Source organism: Gallinula chloropus (assembly GCF_964237585.1).
Source record: "Gallinula chloropus genome assembly, chromosome: 13".
Lineage (NCBI taxonomy): Eukaryota > Metazoa > Chordata > Aves > Gruiformes > Rallidae > Gallinula > Gallinula chloropus.
In genome coordinates, this window is record NC_140098.1 from 15117347 (window position 1) to 15137708 (window position 20362).

The following is a 20362-nucleotide window of genomic DNA, read 5'->3' on the forward strand; positions in this document are numbered from 1 at the left end:
TGGTACCAACTCATCATGGGCACCAGCAACCCAACTGTACCAACTGTACCCCAAATCCTTTTAGGGTGAGAATCTGGAATCACAGATTCACAGACCCGTAGGGGTGGGAAGGGACCTACAGAGCCCATGGGGTCCAACCCCCCTGCCAAAGCAGGGTCCCTGGGACAGGTCACACAGGTCAGTGTCCAGATGCGGCTGGAATCTCTCCAGAGAAGGAGACTCCACACCCCCTGGGCAGCATGTCCAAGGGCTCCCTCACCCTCACTGGGAAGAAGTTCTTCCACATATTGGTGGGGAACTCCCTGTGCTCCAACTTGAGCCCATCACCCCTTGTCCTGTCCCCACAGACACTGAGAAGGGGCTGGCCATTTCCCCCTGTGTCCCATACTTAAGATATTGATAAACGTTAATAAGGTACCCCCTTAGTCTTCTTCTCTCCAGGCTGAACAGCCCCAGCTCACTCAGCCTTTCCTCACAGGGGAGATGCTCCAGGCCCTTAATCACCTGGGACTGTGATTTCCAAACACACACACACACAGGACGCAGAGGCATCCCTTACGTTTAAAATAACTGAGCGTGGAGCTGTTAGAGCATACAAAGTGATGGGATAAGGGCAAATCTGCAGCAGAAAGGCAGGGCTCATATCACATGATGAGAAAAATCATAAATGAAGAGCACTAAAAAAAATAAACAAAACAAAAAGAAATGATTTCTCTAGATTAGCAAAGCAAGATAGCTTTGTGATGAGGGCTATTCTACAAGCAGAGATTTTTATTACCAAAATCTCTAATAAGAGACAGCTTAGACCTATGCCTTCTATGAAGGTGGAGAAAATTATTTTTCCTTATATTTAAAAGATTATCACTTCGTATCTCATCTCCTCTTATTAAGTTTACAGCAATATTAAAACAAGATTTGGGTGAATAAAGAACATAATATACTCCAAAATAGAGAACATATTCTTTGGAGCATTATAAATCCTCCTGTCTGCTTGAATGGAATTTTAATGGAACAACCCACCCTCTTAGGAGAAGAATAAAAAAAAGAAAAGGATGACAGAAAATATTATCCTTTTCCAAAGCCTTCATTAAACAGCTTTGCTTTACAACCACCATAGATCAGACTGTCACTCAGAGGCTGTATCAAAGTATCTATAAGAGATGAAGAAATCACCTTTATTAATTCTTTCCACCAGTCAGAACATTTTTACAACTGGAAAGAAGAGTTTGCAAATTAAAAACAACTCTAAATCCTAACAGGTACCAGTGTTATGATAATGGCTGGGTTAAACATCCCTCTGTTCCTTCCACTACTATTGAGCAGTGGGCCAAAGAAAAACAACCCAGTTCGAGACGTGAAAAGGTAACAGCACGAGGCTCCTTGGGTTACAAGGGACCTGGAGATGGGAGCTGGGACTTCTGAAGAGAAGGTGAAAATAATGTGGCCTAATGTCTAAATCTTGTGAAGCACTAGGGAGAAACTCTGTTTAACGCACAGGCATTGTATTCCGTTCTTACAGCCAAGGATCTGCTGGAATTTACTGTTTGCTCCCAAAACAAATCTTTACCTGCGTCACTGAAGCAAAGCGTGAAAGCAGGGTCAGATTTGAACCTGTGGTTGCTAATGAGAAGCTGTTTCTTTATTGTTACACTTTGCCAAAAGCTGGTGTAGCCAAAAAAATGCCATAAATATGGGATTTTGCTGCTGGAGATTTTGTTTACCTTACCTTCAGCAGAGGGTTTTGAGGTTGTTTTGGGTGGTTTTTTTTTTTAGTTTAGGTTGTATTTATTATATAAATATAGTCTGGGTCCCAAATTAGAAAAGATAAATATAAACCTAAGACAAAACAATGTGTGGTTGCTGATGTATGGTAATTAATGAGAATTAGAAGATGGGGAAAAGCTGCTTAAAAAGTTGTCTTGAAAGATAATTGCTGCAGGAGGCAAAGTGTGATCACAATAAAACTAATGGCATCACAACTGCAGCTGCCCACAAGACAGGGTCACAGAATCACAGAACTGTAGGGGTGGGAAGGGACCTCCATAGCCCATGGGGTCCAACCCCTTTTTACATAAAGTAAAAGGCATTTCCCCCCTGATTTTTCCTAGAATACCAAAGAGTAAGGGGGGAGGAAGCACTAGAGTGACTGTATTCAGTGAAGGCTGCTGGAATGGGTGTTACAGACTCACAGAATCATAGGGGTTGGAAGGGACCTCCAGAGGCCATCAAGTCCAACCCCCTGCCAAAGCAGGGTCCCTAGGATAGGTCACACGGGTCGGTGTCCAGACGGGGCTGGAATATCTCCAGACAAGGAGACTCCACACCCCCCTAAAAGCCAAGCAAAGACCAGCCAACAGCAGTCACCACGTGGCTGATGAGGAATTTAAGCTGAGCATTCCTCAAGAAGCCCCACAGACTGCAGAGGTGTGTCCTGTTACCCAACAGCAACCGAGAAAGGCTCGATCTGCCTCGGAGCAGCGCACAGCCCCGATGGGGTTCAGTGGATGCTGGTGGGGATGGGGAGCAGAGGGAAGATGAGCCCCTGATTTCCTAAACTCATATTTTAAATCAGGCACTGAACTGCAAATTAACAATTAACGAGCTTTGATAGACTACAGCATAGAAACACCTCCACACCAACCCTCCAGGACACTAAAACAAACTAATATTTGAGTTACCTGCAAAGTAGCAATTCCTTTCTTCCACTCCTGATGAACTTAGTTAAGCCCATTTGTTTCTTCCTTATTTCCTCCCTTTTCCACGTGTAAAATCTATTTGGATACATTTATCAGAAAGTATTCTCTCCACCCTGTATTACTCTGATATGAAAAACTTCAGCACACATCAGATCAGCTCAATTCTGCATTAAGGACACCACAGAGGGGTAATAGTTACAGCTTGCAGCACCCCACACTTACACAGAGCTGTTGCCCTTGGCTTCTCCCCTTGCACAAAGGCTGCTTTAAAGCAGAAGAAAACATTAACTTATTTTGCAGAGTCTTTTAATCAGTCCCTACTCGAGGTTGATTAAAAGAAACTAAGTTAGCTCCGTGTTCAGGATCAGTGAAAGGCTCTTTTCAGATGCCACAAGGTAAATTCATCTCAGTGATTTCGTCTCAGGAGCACAGCATTGGGATAACCAATTTATTTAAGCACTGAATGGTTGCCACAACCAAACAAAACCCCCTAGAAAGCAGAGCTGTTTGCTTTCTGCATACACCAGGGCAAGGCACTAACTCTGTCTCACCTGTCCTTCCACTGATTTCACAGACACTTAACTAACATGCCAGCTGGATGCTGGTTATAATTTAAGGTACTGTGCACCAGATATTTTTTTCTTCCTCTTTCTCCAAACTCCACTGATCTCTTCCAGCTGCCCTTACACTAAAAAAATATGGATCCCTAGAAAACTAATTGCTGTGAGACTCCACATACTGGTCTCACTCAAAACTAAGTTTGGCTGATGTAGGGCAAGTGTTTTTAAATAGTGTGTTGTGAGCTAATTAAGAACCAATGGAGAATTTGAAATCTGAGCCACATAATAATACAAACAGCCAAGACTGAGAAATTCCACTTTTCCCCCCACCACCACCTTATCTAAATGATCATGTTTTTTACAAACCAGCAATCCTGGGGGAAAAGGTGGTGTCTTCCTCACAAATTAAGTATACAAATGGACTCAGCAAGGTTAGAATTGTAGTGACAGTTTTGTTTTGTTTCTTATTAGTGAAAGAAAAAAAAGGAACAATACCTGCTACATTCTCTAATGACACTCTAACATTCTTCTCCATCTCTCTAACACTGCCAAAGTAAAGTAATTCTCTCATTTCCATAGTTTTATAACTTCTGCTTCAGTTTTTAAACCATGAAAATTAAAAGGGGGAGGGAGAAACATCATTACAAAAACTGCAATCCTGTGCAACCTGCTCTAGGTGACCCTGCTTCAGCAGAGGGTTGGGCTGGATGGTCTCCAGAGGTCCCTTCCCACCCCTACTGTGCTGTCAGTCTGTGAAACATGTGGGGGAGAAGCTGGAGAAGTCCCTGCTAAATGGGTAGATATTTAGCATCATGAGGAAAGAAATAATGCTGAATTTCAAGAGGACTAAACTACTTTGAGGGAGTGCTAACATATACCAGCTACATCCTGGAACAGAAGAGGCAGCAGCAAACATGCCTTGGAGTGGAAGATGCTGAAGGACTGGGGAAATAACTGAAGTCAGGTGTAACAACTCCTACATTTCTGAGACTGAGCTGTGCTGCTGGAAAGAAAAGGGTTTCCTCTTGATCCAGTTCAGGACACTGGTCTCAGTGATCTATCAGACATGGACACACTGTTTTTCTCTGTAAAATAAAGCAGTATCTTCTGGCACAAAATAAAGCAGAAAGCTACAAGTTTGTAAATTAAATGTCTGACCCAGTAACATCTGCAGGGACATGAGACTGCTGGCTCACTGGTACAAGGCACACTTCTACTGCCTTCCCAGCAGCACACACTGCAAATGAAGATGGAGACAGCACAATGGGAAGAAAAAACAACTTAAATCTCAACAAGGTGAAGGAGAAGACTTGTGTAAATAGAGGGGAATAGGTGTCCTGCTTTGTACACTGATCAGAATTGGCCAGGGTTGCCTCTCCCACCCTTTTAAATAAATCTTAGTTTAAGAAAAGAGGTACAATATCTCTTTAAGCAATTTAAAAAGTGATGAAAATTACTGGATGTGATCAGTGAAACTCTCAGCAAAATAAAAAACATAAATTACATGACTCCTGCCTTTTTTCTTTACCTAAAATCTAAAAAGAATAAAAAATAAAAGAGTAAAAACCCTATTAATCACTTGTAGAGTAACAGAAGATCAAAAGAAAAATCCTAGTAAAACACTCAGGTTTTCCATTCTTTCAAGAAAACAAACTACTTTACACATTTTGCAATTTTAAACTGTAAGAATAAAAATTGAAGCTGCTTCTCCATCGTGGTGGCTTTCAGTATCTGCCAGAGCTTTCTGTACCCATCAGCAAACTTTTGGGCATCCAGTAACTCATTTCTGCCACTTTACATAATTAGCAGGCACAGAAGTATAATTAGATGCAAAGAATTTGTATGTATTCTCACTGCTGTAAAAACTGTGACACTTTGAGTATCTCCAAGACAGCTGAAGGGTCCCCCAGATCAGTGGCCAGAGAAAAACCAGTCGTGTCACCACAACTGCATTAGAATTTAATTCCTAACGAAACTGCTCAGACTCATTTATCTTTTTCCCAAAAAGAGGATAAATTATGTAGTAAGAAACATATAGCATGTTCAATTCACTATCAGAATGTGTTCTGTAATACAGAGAATGCATTTTCCCATCAACACCCCTCAAGCAGCAGTTCCCTTTCCGTGTTATGTTTCCCAGTGGATGTTTCATTGGCTGCCACTGACGGGTGTATTTTCCCTCCTCATATCAGGGGAGGAAAAAGCTCTTGTTCAAATCCTTAAATATAATAACTCAGAATAAACAATTTGCAGAGATTTGTTTCAGGAACCTTACACAAACTGACGACAAGAACCACTGGAGATGAGCTGCTGTCCCACCAGACAGCATCACCCCCTCCCTGCTTTTTTATGCTTACAAAGATGGTGCAAATCTTTGACAATCACATTTTAAATTCTGCAGGAAAACTCCACCTCCCATAGTTCAGTACAGCTACTTTTTTAGTTACCTATACTTAATTACACAAATATTACAGCCTTTCTAATAATACTAATTTTTTCTCAAGATAGTCTGTATATTATTGATCACCTAAGAAGTCAGGGGGTTTTCTCCAAACTTTTTATCCACACACAACAATAAGTTTTAACACACTTAACGGCTTTAAAAATTAAATTTCACAATTTTAATTTGCTAAAATACTGCTTTATCCAGCAAACTAAGCTTCCACAAGGCTGAAGTGTGGCGAGGGCTTTCGATGATCAGCTTTGAGGAGCAGTTAAAACAGGGAACACCTCCTCTACGGAACACTGAGTTAAAGAGTGAATGTGCACAAAGGTTCAAGCAAAGAATAAGAAAGTAAAAAGGAGGAAAACCTCGTTGTGAAAATGCTCACACTGAAGTATTTGAAGTGACCTTACTTCAGCCATAAATATACTGTGTTTCTACAATCGGTTTGCAACAAGCACGTTGCATTTCAAAACCATCCTCTTCACTTTTGCTCCTAAAAATAGACAGACCTGCAAAAGACTCCACTACAACCTGTATTTGAAGAAGCATCAGCTGCAAAATAATCATTTTATTTTTATTCCAAGCCATACAAGCAGTTTGGAAGTTCCAGCTGAACTATATTGGGGGGGGGAGGGGGTGGGTTAATTTTGTTGGTTTTCTTCTAACAATCCCGCTTGTTTCCCCGTGCACGTTATTCGAAGCAGATGTGCTGAAAGAAGAAAAAATGCCTTTTCAATCTACTTGAGCAGCTGGCACAGAAGTCAGGGTCCTCTTCCCTCCTCTCCTTCGCACACAAGCACACACACAGCCCCCAGGGTCAGCAATGCATGCAGAAAGACTCACGCTGCCAACGTGTCCCTGTCCCCGCGGTACCAGAGTTTACAAGGGTGATGGTGGAGCAGAGCATTTCTTGCACTCCAAATTTCCTCCTCCTTCTCTTCCAGCTTTCACCAAGAAAGTAACTGATGATCGACTTAACGCTACTGCCCTCTACTGCTATGAGGAGTAGGACGGGAAAAGCACTCTACGTTGTAGTCACCCTCACCCAAGTAAAGAGTCTGCAGTATTTTTAAGTCTAGAACTTTTTAATTAAGACATTTTATGTGAAAACTAAAATCATTCTTTCCTCTGGCCTGGATGAACTCACACTAAGTTGTTAACATTGATGGAGACTGCAGAATCTACTGCAAAGGCTTGTTAGCAAAGGCAATTCAAATTCATATTCAGAAAATATATTAAACAGTTTCTTTCCCAATAAAACAACATCTCCAAAACACACAGAAGTGACCTGAAGCTGAGTCAGCACATTTTTTTGTTTGCACACCTGAAAATCGTGCCTGAGTTATGGCTTGAATCAGACCTTCAACAAATGGGGAGCCCTCACAGAAAGGCAAGGTGTGAGTATCTCAGGAGTGATCAGGGGGTAAAGATACAGAAACTAAATGTTAAAAGGGTTGGCTTAAGCCTGTCCTGTGGGTTTACAATTAATTTCCTCCAGAAACCATCCTATTTTTATTTTAGCTTGTCACAAATAAGATTCACTGGATATGATATGGAATTACCAGAAGAGCTGTGGGTTTTGTTTTTTTTTCCTCCTTGAACATTTGGAAGCCTTTCTCCCCCTTTTCCCCTCCTGTGATTCACAGCTTGTCCTTCACTTCAGACTACAGCAGAGCACAGCACTCAGACAGATGTTTCAAACATAGGTGATGAGGTCATATCTCTTTCAGAGCTGTATTACAGGGCGTGCTGTGTATATTGCAAACAGATTTGAACAAGACATCAGATTCATACTCCTCCTGAGGACAGACAAGCTCTCACTGATCTAGTCCTCACACACATCCAGACCCTAACCTTTCAGGCCCAACAGCAGGTAGCTGCTACTTCTCTGTGCTCAAGTCTGCTGTATTTTCACCATCACTACAGCAGTTTCACAGGACTATCTTTTCTGATCACAGATTCATATCTTCTCATATGATCCTTGGACATATATAAGGATGCTGTTCTATAGCTTCCTTGGTGTCTTACCTCCAGAGCCCTTTATCTGAACCCTCCTAGACCTCAGAGCTGCCATAAAGCCCGTAGCAGCAGAGTAAAAGTTCACAAAGAGATAATACAATCACCACTCCTCCCAGATACCTCACTGAGCAGCAGAAACACGTTAGTAATGTGCTCCCATCTACGCAACTCAACAGTTACAGGAGAGCTTCACCCCACCTCCTGGATCACAAACTCACCTGGAAAACACTGTCTACAACTGTGGAATATGCCAAGTTTCTTTCTTCAAAAAACCCAATTCTGCAGGGTTTTTTTTCAGATGCACGTGGCAAGACGACCGATAGTACAACAGCAAATTCCACCAGCTAGCTGCTTCTGCAAAACCTATCCCACACATTGTTCCTCCTGGATTCTCTTCCAGCTTCTGACTTGCCTACAGACACTGACTCAAAGCAAACTAAATCCTAACAACTCTGATGAGTTTTTTATTTCATTCAGCAGAACACAGTGTTGGCTCTCCAGGAATACATACAATCACTTTTAGATCTTAAAATGCATTAACTTTTTAAACCTAAGAACTAAAGCTGGAAGTTGAAGAGCATTTGCCTGGTGTCACTTGTAATTTGGTGCTAAATTAGAGAAACTCTGGCTGTAAGGACTTAAAATTAATGCAGTGTCTAAAATGCAGACTCAAGGAATGCCAGACTACTGAGTAAACTGTTCCATTCTACCTCATCAGCGTGTCATCTACATCAGCGTGTCTCTTGCAGGGTGCACGTTGAACACCTGAGATGCAGGCCACCCAGGCTCAAAGGAAGAAAAGGATGGAGTCAGGGACAAGGGTGGGCAGGTAATCAGAGGAAAAGAATGAGACAAATTAGAAAACTTCTGGTAATTCTGAAGTATAAAATGCAAAGTCCAAAAAAATTTCCCACTGGTCCACAACTTCAAGTGTTAGTTAATACAAAGTCTAATTATTTTTGCAGTTTGGTATTTTTATTAAATGTGCACTGAAATATGAAACAGTCAGCTAATAGAACACATGTGTAGGTAGAAAGCGTTCTTTTTTGGCATGATTTCATCAGTTCCATGAACAATGATGCCAGAAAAACACAATCTAAATTCAGAGCAACTACCAGGACAGACAATTCAAGTTGTGGGGGGACTGGGGGTGGGGGAGTTAAAATCAACAACTGGCAGCATCCTGCAGGGAGACCAATAATTATTACTGGCTTAAAACATATCTATCACCTGGAAGGTTTACTGATAACATTTCACAGTTGCTTTATACCATCATTTGCTTCAGTCCATAGTGCTTTGCAGTCTCAGCTTCTCCCCAGCCTTTTATTCCTGATTTGGAGGGAAAGGCTGCATCGGGAGGCAGCACTAAGCCTCATCTGACCAGGGAGGGTATCCACATCCACTGAGCATACTGTAATGTGTGGCAAACAGAGGGAATATTTAGCAGCCAAGCTAAGATCTAATATCATCAGTAAGTATAAATTAGCTAAGAATGCTCATAAATTACTGTTTCTCAAGTGCTACGTTAATTATTTCACTTATCGATATTGTTCAGCATCCCTGAAGTTCCCATTGTGGAAGAAAAAGCCACTCTCCTGAGAAGCATCAGGCTGAGGGGCAAGGGGGGAATGACAGAAGTCTCTTTACTTGCAAGTCACATCCAGATGATCACAAGCTATGGGCTTGTTATGACTGCCATGAGCACCGAACCCTGTCCTGTGGCAGGGCTTGTGCTCCCATCCTCCCAACCAGCACCAATGAAAACTTCCATCCCTAAACCACAAAGGCAGTTTAGTTTAAACTCACTTTCCTATGCGATTTTTATGAGCTAATAGCTCCACAAACAGTCTCTTAACACAGATCTGCTGACGAGTAGAAGCCAGCTCAGCCATAGACCCCACCACCCCCACCCCCCCAGCCTAGCACAGAGCTGTAGCAAGCAACCACGTGCGTGCTACTCACCCACGTCGGTGCAAAACAGGGCTTAAAACTGCTGCTGATGATTTCTGAATGCAGAACGAGAGAAAAATCCCCTGAATATCTACCTGCTCCTGGGCTTTGGTTCACTGGGAAACAGTTAAGTAGCAAATACTTTTATAGGAGCTTGAGGGTTCCTGCAAACTTGTGACAATGCCTCAAGAGACAGCAGGGAACTCTTTCGCACCAAAATGCAGCTGAGTGCATGAAGAGGGGGGGAAAAACCCCCAAACCAACAGCATTTCACCATTTGTTTTCAAGAGGAGTTTGAAGCAGAGTGGAGTTAGCTGAAAAACCCAAAATTGGATGCTACCCTGATTTCCTACACGCATACATACAGCCACAACCACTTTGATAGATCCAAGATCATCCCAAATGATGACATGCTATGTAATAGAACAGGTGCCTTTACTATCAAGATCCCGATGCTGATTTTAAAGAAATATATTAAAAATCTATTAAATCATTCTTTTCTTCTCTACACATTTACAAACACATACTTTAAAGAACACCTTCAGCCCCACAGCGTTATTCTTCACACACTAGTGCAACTGCTCAGATGATCAGTGAGACCCCGTTAACAAGCATTTTGAGTTTAGGAGGTTACTTTCCTACTCTGGAGTTTACAGGTTTTAACTCTGTGGCTATTTTAGCATGAGATGCAGCTGAGTGCTGCTGGTGTAGGAAAGGACTCACATCTCCCTGCCTCATATACAGGGCTTCAGGGAGATACCCCCATCCAAGCAAATAGCAGCAACTCCCAACTATGTCTTAAACTACAATGTTCAGCTCTATTTAAGAGGCAGAAAGATGGGATTTCTGGAATACTTGTTGCGAATAAATATTTCCAGGGGACAAATCATGGTACTAAATTATAATTAAAAAAGTAATTCAATCTACATGCCACTCTTGGAGAGACACAGCACCACCCAACATCCTCCTTTTAAGATGATGTCATTTGGACAGCAGCATTCCACAAAGGAGGAAAAAAGAAGCCTAAGTACTATAACAAAAGTTCTGACACATCTCCAAAAACTCACCTTTTCCAGTCCCACTTCTGATTAAAGTCTCATAAAGAACACTTGAAGTGGGGTTTTTTTAATTATTTTTAACTAAAGGTTAAAAAGGGTCAAAAGTTCAGCATACCAGCAGCTTCTCAAGGCCTTTGAGTTCAAGAACCTTCATGATCCAAGCCTCTCCAATTCCAGTTTGAGCCATATGTCTCACAAGTTATTCATATTCAACAGGAACCAAAAAAATTCATAACACATTTATTCAAGTGGCCTGGCTAGAAAGCTTATTCCAGGAGTAGTGCCGTGCTGAGGATATTTTAATCTAACTCCACATTTAGTAAAGTGTGTCTGAGATTCCATGTTAGCAATTTTGCTGACACCTGACATGGAAATTCTGCTAATTTAATCACTTATTGACTCATCACTCAAGAGTAAAAGCTGCTATTTCCTACCTCATGTATGCATAAGCACCTAATAAAGCCATCTTATCAAAAAGAACAAAAGCAGATGTGAAAGATCTGTTTCTCCCAAGACAGCCATATAATGAAAAAAACAGCTACTTAACTCAGCAATAAATGCTCATGGGTTTGCACAGGCTGCAGGCCGCAGCAGGCCGCAGCGACAGCTGGTGACAGAGGAAACACCATACCCTACACAATACAACCAACCCAAGAGTAAGGAGGCTGAAGAGAAGCAGGTATAAAGCACAGGGATCAGGACAGCTATATAATGAAACAAACAGCTACTTAACTCTCAGCAATAAATGCTCATGGGTTTGCACGGGCTGCAGGCCGCAGCAGGCCGCAGCGACAGCTGGTGGCAGAGGAAACACCATACCCTACACAATACAACCAACCCAAGAGTAAGGAGGCTGAGCACAGGGATAAGGCATCTTCAAGAGCAATGGAATAAGCTTGGTCAAATACTTGGGAGTCCACAGACAAAACACTTACGTTGTTTATTTAAGCAGAATGACCAGAGCAGATTTTGCTCTTTAATTAGTAAAGTGAGACGGTTCCAACAGCAACATCCATTTTAAAAACCAGAGGAAAAGCCAATTTGGTTCCTACCTGCCCATCTTGACCCACGTGAACTTGATGTATCTGCAGGTTTCCCTGTAAAATAAAAGCATTGGCAATCAACAAGACTTAGGAAGTTTTTTTGGAACGTAGAGTTGCTCTGTGCTGAAACAGGCCTTCTTCTCATCTCATTATTAAACAACTTCGATATTAAGGAAACCTATTAATTTAGGAAATTCTGCTGAGGATTATTTTGGCAGTTCAGCCACAACTCCACGGTCAGCACTTTAACCACAGAGGTTAAACAGACTAAAAAGCAAGGAGGATTTTCAGCACCAGCAGTTTGCTTCTTGGAAGTTACTACAGAACGTGCAGTATTTGTAGGCAGAGTTTTTGTGTATGGCTTCTGAGGCAAGGCGCTTTTTTTTCCTTATTTATATAACACTGTACATTTAAGTCAAATGGTCACTAAGATAGAATTAGCAGCTTAACACTTTGAGCTGTATGGGGTGCTGCATACTATTTCTTGTTAGATAGTTACTGCCTGCCACAACATTATATTTTTGTAACCAAAATTTGATACCAAGATGGTCCCATTACAGGAATTACATCTGTGACAAAAAATTCTCAATATCCTAAGGTATTTTAAAGGAAACTATAGCTAAAAAGGACTACAAACCCTGCAAAATGAAGTTTTTATTCATGTGCTCAGAGATGTTTTCAAAAATACACTTAGATGAAGAAAAAACAGCTTCCCAAACATAGAGACTGGCAGTGAAACAGCACAGTGTTTGGGGGGGGCGAGGAGGAAGAACCAGTTCTTGTATTTGCATGCTTTCTGCATTTTGTCTTACTGGCAGCACTTCCTCTTATTTGAAGCTGTATATATCGTAATAAATTCTAAACCAGATGTTTTCATCTGTCACAGACAAATGTAATCCTTACAAGCTTTACATAGGGGAACTTCCGATGAAGCCAACGGACACGGGGTGTGCTTGAGCTTTGGGATTAACTGCAGCTATCTGCTGAATCATTATTTTCTCAGTGGCTCTTTACCCAAGAACTGCTTCAGATTTACTGTAACCCACTATTGATTCCTTTGGATCCAGAACATTTTGATCCTGTCTTATTTCCCTCTCGGTCTGACAAGCTCTTCTAAAGGCGACAGCCTTTAATGATAATATTTATATAATATTTACAGTATTTATTCTGCAATATCTCCTTGTGTTAACAGCAATCCTCAACACCCAAAGTGGTTTTATGAGATGCGATTTTAGGGTACTTTGGAAATTAATTAAACTAACCCACAGGCAGATATGCTTAACACAGAGTAAAAAAACCTCTATATGGAAACCATACAGACTATATTGTACTCTGCCTTTATGTTTTAACTTGTTTAGATATTGCTTCTTCATGTAAACAAAGTGCTCAGGAAATCTAACAGCAGCACTAGTAGTTAGGAGTCTCTACTCATGTTAAATAACCACCAATATCACTCTCACACAGGTAAATTCAGCTGGCTTTAAGGCCTGTTGTGCCTGAGTGGGGAAGAACTATCCAAAATTGGAGGGTTCAGTATTGGATTTATCCATTTCCATTCCATTGGGCTTTGCAGCTTGCTCAGCAGATGTCAGAGGAGCGGGTTTAGAACTGGGACCCCAAGTTATAGTAACATCTGCTCCAGGGACACAGAAACTTTCGGCTCACCTCGCTGTCCTGCGTGATTTGGACTTGCTCGCCTTGAGGCACCTGGGCTATGTGGAGATGGCCCTGTGGGATCCGCAACAAAAGAAAACACCAAGGAGCATCAGAAGAAAATCGTCACCAGAGGAAGAAACTACTACCTTGGATTCAATACAGCTGAATATATGAAAGCAGAACACTTATTCAATGAAAACCATTAAAGATAGCATTAAAAAATGAATGAAGTGCATCTGTATTTCCCCATCTTTCAATGCAAAATTGAAGCAGAGCACCTTTGAAGAAAGAATGAATGAAAGAAAATAGGCAGGATAATAAATAACACTGATGTAATGCATTTCTCTATGGACAAAGTCTCTGTATTTTTCACTGATACACAAAGCCTGGGACTAACTTGCTCTGGTCTTTAAATAGTATGAATGTTTCGGGCATAAGAATCATTTAAAGACCTTGGAAACCCAGGTCTTAAAACAGATATGCCAAGACTTCCTACTCAACCAAGATTGAGGTTTTAAAAGGTATCTATAAGCATCCAGACACCTTTGTACACTCACATCGTTATGGTGAAGCACAGTAAAGGGTATCTCTCTGCGTGCTCTAAACTGGCAGGAAGGCATTAGTGTGAGCGCATGTACATTGGTTTACATTAGTGAGGCATCTGCCCTAACAGCTTTAATACTATAAATACACTGTGCTGCTGACCACAGCCACCACTTCAGAATGGTATCAAGCCTCCCATTCGATAGAAAGACGGATAAGACTGGATGGAATTCCTCGTGCATCCTGACCAGCCCAGTGAAGTCTTCGCTACCGTGATTCACCTGAAGGGAGATTGGATTCTAAATAACCTACTTCAAGGTTTATAAGGCTTTGTGTTCGTTTTAATATGCCTGCATGAGACAGAGATTAAAGATAATGATTTGGAATTCTGTCAAAGGCTCTTCTGATTTTATAACACAAGAACAATTGCATGTGATTTTCAGAGAAACACAGATCCCTCTATTTCAAACAGTTTCATTTCCTTTGGAAGGAAACTGTCTATTTATAGGGAGAAAAAACATACTGAAAGTATCACTCTGACAATAGGGACTGTATATAAAATTAGAGCACAGCCCAGTCCCTGTTGAGATTAGAATCACTTTCCCTCCTTAACATCAAGCTCTCAGGGCTCCCAGGAAAAAGCACTGAGCATTTAAAAGATCCATTTATAGCGATTTCAAATATAAGCAACCCTTATGGAGTAACAGGAGGGGGGAGAGGGTCACTTGGTTCACCTTCAGATTGTGCAGCATTCCAAAAAAACAACTGCTTGCTCCTCTTCTGCACACACACAGCTGGTCCTCAAGGACAGTCCTTTCCATCTGTCCACTAGTTCAAGTCAGTACTGGTATTTTTAATCTTACACAGCATAACTAGCTACTACCTTCCTAATGATTCTTCACCTGATCTGCATCTATCATTCCCTACAAGTGGAGAAGCAACACCATAGAATCCCAGACTGGAAGGGACTGGAATGCTGCAATGAGGTCCCCCCACAGCCATCTTTATCTGTTTCAACCTACAACCCCCTCCACACGTTTGACAACACGTTGTGGGTCGTAGTGGGTTTTTCCCAGATACCACAAGCAAAAAAAGATCTATTGCAGCAGTTAAAATATGGCCTTTAATATCTGTAGGGGAACCAAGAGGCAAAGGAATTCACACAGTAATACTGTAAGCTTATGGCAAAAGGGAAGTGCAGACAGATCCTCTGCACCCAGTTCCTGTGGAAGGAGAATTACTTTGCTGAGGATGCTCTCCAGAGACAGGGGGAAAAGGTTTATGAGTTAATCTACCAAACTGCTCTTCAGTCCCCTTCCAAGTTTGAGTAACTCAAAGCATTTAGGATGTAGCTCCATTAAGCAATCACTTCTTCAGGATTAGCTCCTCAACTTCCACTGAAACCATAGAGTATCCCAGTACAGAACAGGAAAGGGCAAGGCTTTCTGGAACACCAGAGGGGTGGTCCAGACTTTCCAAACTTGTCCAAATCTCACAGCTACTCGTCCCTAACATCCCTTACACCCACCCCCCAGCTCCTTCCTTTCTCTTCCTTTATCAGCAACCTTTTTCACTTCTGAAAAACATTCTCTCTATTGCAATTCCCTCTCCACAACTCTTGAGGGTTGTTGCCTAAAGTGCCTTCCCAATCACGCTCATCTCAAACCCCTTCATGCACCCCACAAAAATGGCTAATATTTTAAGTTATCCTCCTAAACAAGGCTTACAGCTCTGACACATGCCTTCAACACTGTGCTGTGCATCTTCAAACTCCATCCCAATTTCCACAATGCTTTTCTCCTCCATTTCTCCTTGTAACGCTATTGAATAAAACCTTTGCAACAGCCAGACCTCTGGCTACTACAGCTCATATTATTGACAAATCACTCCCAAGAATTCCTGTTTATTTGCCCATTTCCACCTGTTTCTTTAGCTTGGTTTCAAAGGAAAGCAGGCAGAGTGGGTACATACATAGAGGTGCACATGTTCTTCTGTTCTGTGCCTGGCGCTGCTGAGTAGGGCCCATACTCAGACCTCTGGGTACATTCAACACAATACTACCACTTGTAAAAATGCTTCTGTGTTATAGAAGCACAAACACTGTGAACTGGAAAGCCTCAAAGATTTTTAAAACTAAGAGCAGACAGATTTCACACATTAAATTCTCAGGTTTCTACCACAGAAGAAGGAGCGTGCAGATGGGACTGGCTGTTTCTGAACACCACACAATCCAGGATTTCATTTTCTTTTTCTTCTGATTTTTTTTTTTCCTAAAAGTTGAATTTAAAACAATCCTCATAGTCAAACTGTAGCCCGCAGGAACTACAGCCAAGGTGAGGGTTTTTTCAGAGTACACTAAAACCATATATAAAAATAATCACGGCCTGAGTTATGGTTGGAGTCTCAGGCTTAAAAAATGTCAATATTTATAACTTTTACTTATATACATGTAGCTAAATGAATACACATGTAAAGGATTCGGTGAACAGATGTTCAAAAATGCCTGAGAAGGCAGGGGTTGTTTGAAATGAAAATAAATAAATAAATGCAGTCTTGTTTTGCAAGCCAGAGCTGGAACTATGTCTGACATGTAAATCACATGCTTAGCAGGTCTGCTATTATTATGGCAAGAGTCAGCAAACAGACAGGCAGAGAGTAGCCAAATCTGTGTACAGCAATGAAGGTGCATTTATCTACAACTGTGTGAGTGAATCCTGCGTGAAGGCTTTGGCACAACAACCCTCCACATTTCTTTCATAGGTCTTAGTTCCTGAAATTCATGCTTACAAAGTGATGACTGGTCACTTGCTTAAAATTAAACAATAAAATTGCAAGTGATGCAAAGTTTGCAGTGATCTAGATTCTTTAAAGGGAATCATTTAGAAGAAGTTGAGTACATACTACTTGGACTTGTCCATCTTCTCCTATTTGGTGGATCTGAACCTGCTGGGCGTTGGCTAGTGCATAGTGTAGAGCCTGTGGCTGGTTCTGCTGGATCTCATTAGAAGCTGAAACTGAACCTTGCGATCCCTCTGAAAGAGAGAGAAAAAGCCAGCATGTTATATGTGTGCATCTCATGCCTGTGGCCACGCAACATCATGTCCTCAAAAACTCTGGAAACCAAACGTGGTCAGGAAGCAGATGTAGATCATGTAAATATTACTATCCTTACATGTGGTCACTGCTCACCTGCAGACATGCAACAAATCCCAATGGAGTTCCAAGGGCTCTTCTTTTGTCTCTTAGAAAGCATACATTTAAAAAGCATCTCTTGAACCTAAAGTCACCACAGCAAACCCACATGAGATCCTGTCCTGTCCCATTGGTGCACCTGTACTGCTGGGAACTATCCTGCCATCGCCACAAGGGCACATTTAAAAACCCAGCCCATAAATTGAAATGATCATATAAATAAATTATCTCTCTCAATTGTTTTTCAAGATCCGTCATCTTTAATTCACACTGACACACAAACCTGGAAAATTATTTTTTTAACCTCAAAAGAGCAGGTTGATTTCTTGACCTAGATGGTTTTAAACCCTACTGCAAAGCATGGCCAACTGAGAACACCCCTACAAAAGGAAGACACCTGGGCATTATCTTTGCAACAGCCACCAAGCAAACCACCACATGGTTTCAAGAGGATGACAACTTGCATTACAGAATCACAAGGTTGGAAAAGACCTTTAATATCATCAAGTCCAACTGTTCCTGTCCTGTGCTAAACCATATTCCTGAGCACCTCATCTACCCTTTTTTTAAACACATCCAGGGATGGTGACTCAGCCCCTCCCTGGGCAGCCTGTGCCACAGCCCCACAACTCTGCCAGGGAAGAACATTTCCCTCCCAGCTGAGCTGACCCTGCCCTGGGGCAGCTTGAGCCCATTGCCCCTTGTCCCAGCTCCTGTCCCCTGGCTGAAGAGACCATCACCCACCTCTCTACAACCTCCCTTCAGGTAGTTTTAGGCAGTAGAAGAAGACAACACATCAGATTCATTTCCAGGTTTTCCAGCTGCAGGGAAAGGCTTCTTATAAATGTAAGAGGCAAAAGGCACATACAAAGAACTAAAATTCCTTGAATGTTTTTGGCAGGTAAATGTATCACTAGATACCAGATGTCTCTTAGGAACCAGGGTAAAAACCTGGGGCTATTGATCAACTGCATTTTTGCAGCACATGTGACAAATTCAAGCCCACAATGCCAGGACAAACCTTAAAACATCCCAGCATCACATTAATTCCATATCAAGTTTCAGCCCCAATTTTCCTCCTTCCCACCTTTTTTTGGAGACTCACTGGAGAACCAGAGTCACAATGGGCTGTTGGAATAATAAATTTGAAGAAAGACTTTTTATATACATTACTACAATAAACAACTTAAACTTATTCATATGATTGGAGTACTGCAATTGCTGGCTATAAACTACACAGGCGTGACAGGCTGGGTAGGAGAGGAGGTGGGGTAGCCCTGTATGTCAGAGAATGTTTTGACTGCCTGGAGCTGGAGTATGATGATGAAAGGGTTGACTGCCTCTGGGTAAAGATCAGAGGAAAATGAAATCAGGGAGGTACAGCGATAGGAGTCTACTATAGACCACCTGATCAGGAGGAGGAAGCTGAGGAGTTGTTTTTTAAACAACTGGGAGAAGTCTCAGGATCACCAGCCCTCATCCTTATTGGGGACTTCAATTTACCAGATGTCTCCTGGAGGTACAATACAGCAGGGAGGAAGCAGTCTAGCAGATTCCTGGGGTGTTTGGAAGACAACTTCCTGACCCAGCTGGTGAATGAACCCACCAGGGAAGGTGCCCTGCTGGACTTGTTGTTTGTAAACAGAGAAGGCCTAGTGGGGGATGTGAAGGTTGGAGGACGCCTGGGGCACAGTGATCATGAGTTGATAGAATTCTTAGTACTGGGAGAAGTAAGAAAGGGGAACACCAGAACAAGCACCTTAGACTTCTGTAGGGCTGACTTAGATCTGTTCAGGAAGCTGCTCAATAAGATTCCATGGGAGGCAGCCCTTGAGGGCAGAGGAGCCCAAGAGGGTTGGTTGCTCCTCAAGAAGGAAATCTTGGCAGCACAAGAACAGGCTGTCCCAGCCTGTCGGAAGAGGAGTCGTTGAGGAAGGAAACCAGCTTGGCTGAGTAGGGAGATCCAGGAAGATCTTCGGGAAATGTGGGAAAAATATGACCTTTGGAAGAAGGGGCAGGTGTCTTGGGCCGACTGTAGGAATTTAGTAAGATCATGTAGGGAGAAAGTCAGAAGGGCTAAAGCTGAACTGGAACTCAGCCTGGCCAGTTCTGTAAAAGATAAAAAAAAGTCCTTTTCTAGGTACATTAACAGTAAGAGGAGGGTCAAGGAGAATCTCCAGCCCTTATTGGATACTGAGGGAACATTAGTGACAAGGGGTAAGGACAAGGCTGAGGTCCTTAATTCCTTCTTTACCTCAGTCTATAATAGTAAAGATGGTTATTCCCTGAGTACTCATCCTCAGGATCTGGCTGATAGAGAGGGGAAGAATAGCAAAATTCCCATGGTTCAGGAGGAAATGATTAGCGACCTACTTGGCCAGTTCGACACTAACAAGTCAATGGGACCTGATGGGATTCACCCAAGGGTGCTGAGACTTGATGATCTCCAAAGGTCGCTTCCAACCTTGTGATTCTGTGAAACAGTTTTCTCTTGCTATGCCCCCAAAACACACCGAATGAAATCTCTGAAGCCTTCACCATTTTACACATTTTTCCAAGTCATTTATTGCTCTGACGATGCCTTTTAAGCTGTAACGTAACGTAAAACACATTAACGTCTAACATATCATAACAGCCAATCCTACAAGGCTTTCAAGCTGTCCAAGCACCGGAAACTATAAGGAAAATATTTAAGGAACAGTGTCACTCTACTTCCATTGTAGATCATTTCCTTACAAGACTTTCTGTTTAAATTGTTTAAATAAGCACTAGATAGGGCTCGTCCTGCTCAGAGATGGCTGTTGGACTGATTTTTTTTAAAGAAGGCTGGTTGGTTTTTAACACAGCAGGAAGCCACGTTTCATAACATTTTAATATCTCCACTTAATGATCCAAGATTTATATTGAAAAGAGAGTGTTCCTTTTGCAAGAATGAGCTTTATCCCCTCGTACAACTGCTTTAATGGAAATGTTCTTTAATAAAATCCCTCGTTTGGGGGTTTTTCATCCTGTCTGCAAACATGTGTGTAGGAAGATAATTTGAAGTCTAAACATGGGGTCTGGAAATTAACTCAAAACCACCGAGCTAGCATTTACTTACTTGTTGAAGAGTTTAGTTTAGTTGCTTAACAATTCAACTAGGCAGCTCTGATTATGTTAACAATCTGCAAACACATAACTACAACCAGAACACTTAGAG

General features: G+C 41.9%; 1 protein-coding gene across 2 annotated transcripts in view; it reads right to left on the reverse strand.

Annotated features, from left to right (window-relative positions):
• The window catches only part of BANP (BTG3 associated nuclear protein), a 137561-nt gene that overhangs the window by 53168 nt on the left and 64031 nt on the right, over window positions 1–20362 (reverse strand). Inside the window, exons 8-10 of one of the 2 annotated variants that reach the window (XM_084270337.1) lie at window positions 16873–17003; window positions 13438–13500; window positions 11782–11826 (exon numbers count right to left, since the gene is read on the reverse strand). In XM_084270337.1, coding sequence (XP_084126463.1) covers window positions 11782–11826; window positions 13438–13500; window positions 16873–17003 — 239 coding nt within the window. Of the gene's footprint in view, window positions 1–11781; window positions 11827–13437; window positions 13510–16872; window positions 17004–20362 lie in introns of both variants that reach the window. The other variant, XM_084270336.1, reaches the window with a different exon arrangement.